At 42.5% G+C, this 3,258-nt stretch overlaps 1 protein-coding gene across 1 annotated transcript in view; it reads right to left on the minus strand.

Annotated features, from left to right (window-relative positions):
• The window catches only part of LOC106524473 (VPS10 domain-containing receptor SorCS3), a gene marked incomplete in the record, with an annotated part of 110,456 nt that overhangs the window by 98,107 nt on the left and 9,091 nt on the right, over window positions 1-3,258 (minus strand). The window contains 1 exon segment of the mRNA XM_014018283.1: window positions 2,867-3,025. Coding sequence (XP_013873737.1) covers window positions 2,867-3,025 — 159 coding nt within the window.

A 3,258-nucleotide genomic window follows, 5' to 3' on the forward strand; every position in this document is an offset into this window, starting at 1 on the left:
GTTTATAAACTATGACATTTATAAATGTATGAATCATATGGTGAAAAACTGACTTTGAAAAATAAATCTGTTCTTTTTTTTCTTATAAAAGGCTAAATAAAACAAAAATATTGGTGGTAATTTTTGACTGTGTAACTTTACAAACGGCAGCCCATAGGTTTCTGCAGGTTTTTACAACATTGTCTTTAGAAGAACAACAACAAAAAAAAAAAAACAAGCTGCAGTCAAGTTTGACTGCTTCACTTCATGGAGGTGCGACACTTTAGCGTCTTCTCTCCACCCAAACTCTAATAACAACAATCCATCACAATGCAGCATCACAGACAGTAATTATCAAAGACAAAGAGCGTTTAGGAAAATATTCCCTCATGTCAGAGGTGAGAAATGCACATTTCATGAGGAAATAAAAGCTGATTGCAGACAACATCTGATTACAGCGTACAGCACGACGCGTGTGGAGGATGTAATTAGTGGATGAGTTAATCACATCGTAGTCCATTACAGAGAGGGGGATTGTCTTTCGTATTTGTTCAGGCCAACGTAGAGCTATATAAATAACAAACAGAGTGTCTTTAATCATGGCTGCATGAAAAAAAGAAATAATTACATAACTAAAAGGCCACAAAGGTCTCATAAATAACTGAAGAAACCAGGCTCATTTTCAGATGCTGAGGAACAAAAGCAGCTTTATCTCTCTATTGTTCCTCTGGGCTGGGCTGTTTGTATAACTCACTCAGCTGGCAGCAACAAGCCTGCTTTTATTCTCAGAAGCCGACTTGGGACATCATCAGTGAGTAATCGTCTCACAGCGCAGAAATATGAGCCTCCAAAGGTCACCGAGAGTCTTTAAATCTATATATAGTCCTGTTTACTCTGAGCCAAACGGTCATTAAAACACAGAGCATGACAGCAGATACTTTTGTCTCCATGTGGACCAAGACGTGTCTCTGAAGAGCTGGACTCAAAGTTTGGTCCTGAAGGCGGTTTTTAATTTAAGCAGCAACTCAAATGATTGGATTCTTGCTGACCCAGGCTGAAACCGGCCGGTCGGAGCGTGCTCAGAGGTGGTGGGGTCAGGGTGATTTAAAACAGCRGTAATATCTGTGGAAGTTGCGTTTTACTAACGAGATGAGAAACATATTCACAATATGGGCCCTGGAGGGGCGTCAGCTCTGCAGCGTGTGGATGACACACTCAGGAGGGAGTGAACCAGTCCGACAGAGGCAATAATCAGGCCACGCAGCCGGCGTCTTGTGCTCCGGGCTCAGAGTTTGATGCACATTAAAGACCTCATAATACCTGTCATCAGCATCCACCTCAGCCCAGCCTGCTTCAACTWCCTCCCTGGCTGCTGGTTTCACTTCCCGCCTCCTCCACGTATTTAATCCCACAGATCAATGACTGTTACCTTCATTGATCTTGYGAGTCTATTTCATGGGCGACTCCAGAGAGCCTCAAATTTCTTCTCTGCTGTAATTCTGCTACATAATGCAAGCGGCCATGGGCCGAGTTTAATTAACATTAAAACAGGCAGTTTTGGAATTATTCAGCAGTGGCAACTTGTGAGGACGTTTTSACCACCTGCAATTCATCAGAGTGATTTTATGTTTTGCCCAGAACTTTGGCTGAAGGCAGAAGACTCTTCTCTTTTAACCTCACCTCCTCCTCCACTTCACAGAGAATGTTTTTCCCTGAAACCTGGCTAACTTGTTCAGCTTAATATTTATTCTCTCATAATGAAATACTTGCAGATTCCTGATGCAACCATTGATTATTAAAGCAATGCCGGCGCATTGGCTTAGTTGCAGTCATAGTTTTTGATTTGCTGCTCATCCCACAGCTTCAGAAACAAATAAATATCTAAGTCCATCAAAGCTGTCAATCAACTACTATTCTAGGAAAACAAGATGTGGTTTATTCTGAACACATCTGCTTCTTGTAGGTTTTTCTCTTACATAACTTCTGCTTTTTGTTATCATTTATGAAATAAAACAGTTTTATTTTAATGACTTTGGGAGGATTTTATCACAGAATGATGTGATCGGGTAGAACAGAGGAGCAGAAACACAAGAAACTGWAGAAATAAAGACAAAAATCAGAGAAGCTAAAACACAAACGATCCTGACAGTTTAGGAGAAAAATGTCAGCTTCTTATGATTTTAAATTAAAAATGTCTCATTGCTCCCTAGATGTTAGGCTAAAAATCATGAATATCTTGGTTTTATTAACATCTGCACACGTGTGTAAAACAGGTGACTTTACACGGTGATGAAAACAAAAACAAACTTTTATWTTGAAGTCCATTAAAAACATGATAAAAAATCTGACTCGTGCAGGGTCAAAGTTTCTGAGTTGTGAAAGCTGCGCTGCTGAGGACTGATACGTCCACCACTGGTCACCAATCACCCCCCCCCACCTCCCTCCTGCACCTGGACCCCCGCCCCGCCCCTGCAGARCAACCACTTTGGCTCTCAGATTAGTGTCGCTGACCTTAATGGCAGACATTTGAAGGAGAAATCYCAGAGCTCTGCGTGAAGACGATGTGCAGAGAATCACAGAGACACCGTGATGATGAGCAGTGTGGGAATAAAAGACTGAGACACACTTCTACTAACGTTTGTCCTAAAAGACATCAGAAACCACCACATCTGCTTGGTGGGATAGTCTGCAGTTTGATTTTGTTGCCTGTAACACTTACAGACATAAGATGCTTTTAAATCCTTCAGTTGGGTCTTTATAAAGTGGAACTACAATGTTTTGGTCTGAYTGTCTTCTTATTCTATTTTTACCAGCTCCTCTTCCAGCCCTTTTCTGCTGTCTACTGTGCCTTTAAGATGCTTCAAGCAGATCTGAAGCTCAGCCTCACCTTCTGGTCGTGGCTGTAGGCCAGGGCCCAGTCCTCCTCGGTGGGGTGAAACAACAGGCTGAGGACGAAGAAAGACAGGCGGTACTTCTGGAAACTGGCTCCTTCGTCTGTGCTGATGAGCACGCTGCTCTCAAACTCTGGATCTGTCAGCACCATGATCTGAGAGGGAGGGGAGGAGGAGAGGAGAGAGGAGAGGAGAGGAGAGGAGGGGAGATGTTAGAGTTAGGAGCAGAGCAGGTTCATATTTTGCAAACAGCTTCTGCTGGAGCTCTGAGGTCCACACTCAGCGTTTCTGTTCAAACTGAGACTGAAACAAAGACGAGAAGAAGAAGAAGAAGAAGAAGAAGAAGAAGAAGAAGAAGAAGAAGAAGAAGAAGAAGAAGAAGAAGAAG

Source organism: Austrofundulus limnaeus, unplaced genomic scaffold (assembly GCF_001266775.1).
Source record: "Austrofundulus limnaeus strain Quisiro unplaced genomic scaffold, Austrofundulus_limnaeus-1.0 Scaffold189, whole genome shotgun sequence".
NCBI classification, from domain to species: Eukaryota; Metazoa; Chordata; class Actinopteri; order Cyprinodontiformes; family Rivulidae; genus Austrofundulus; species Austrofundulus limnaeus.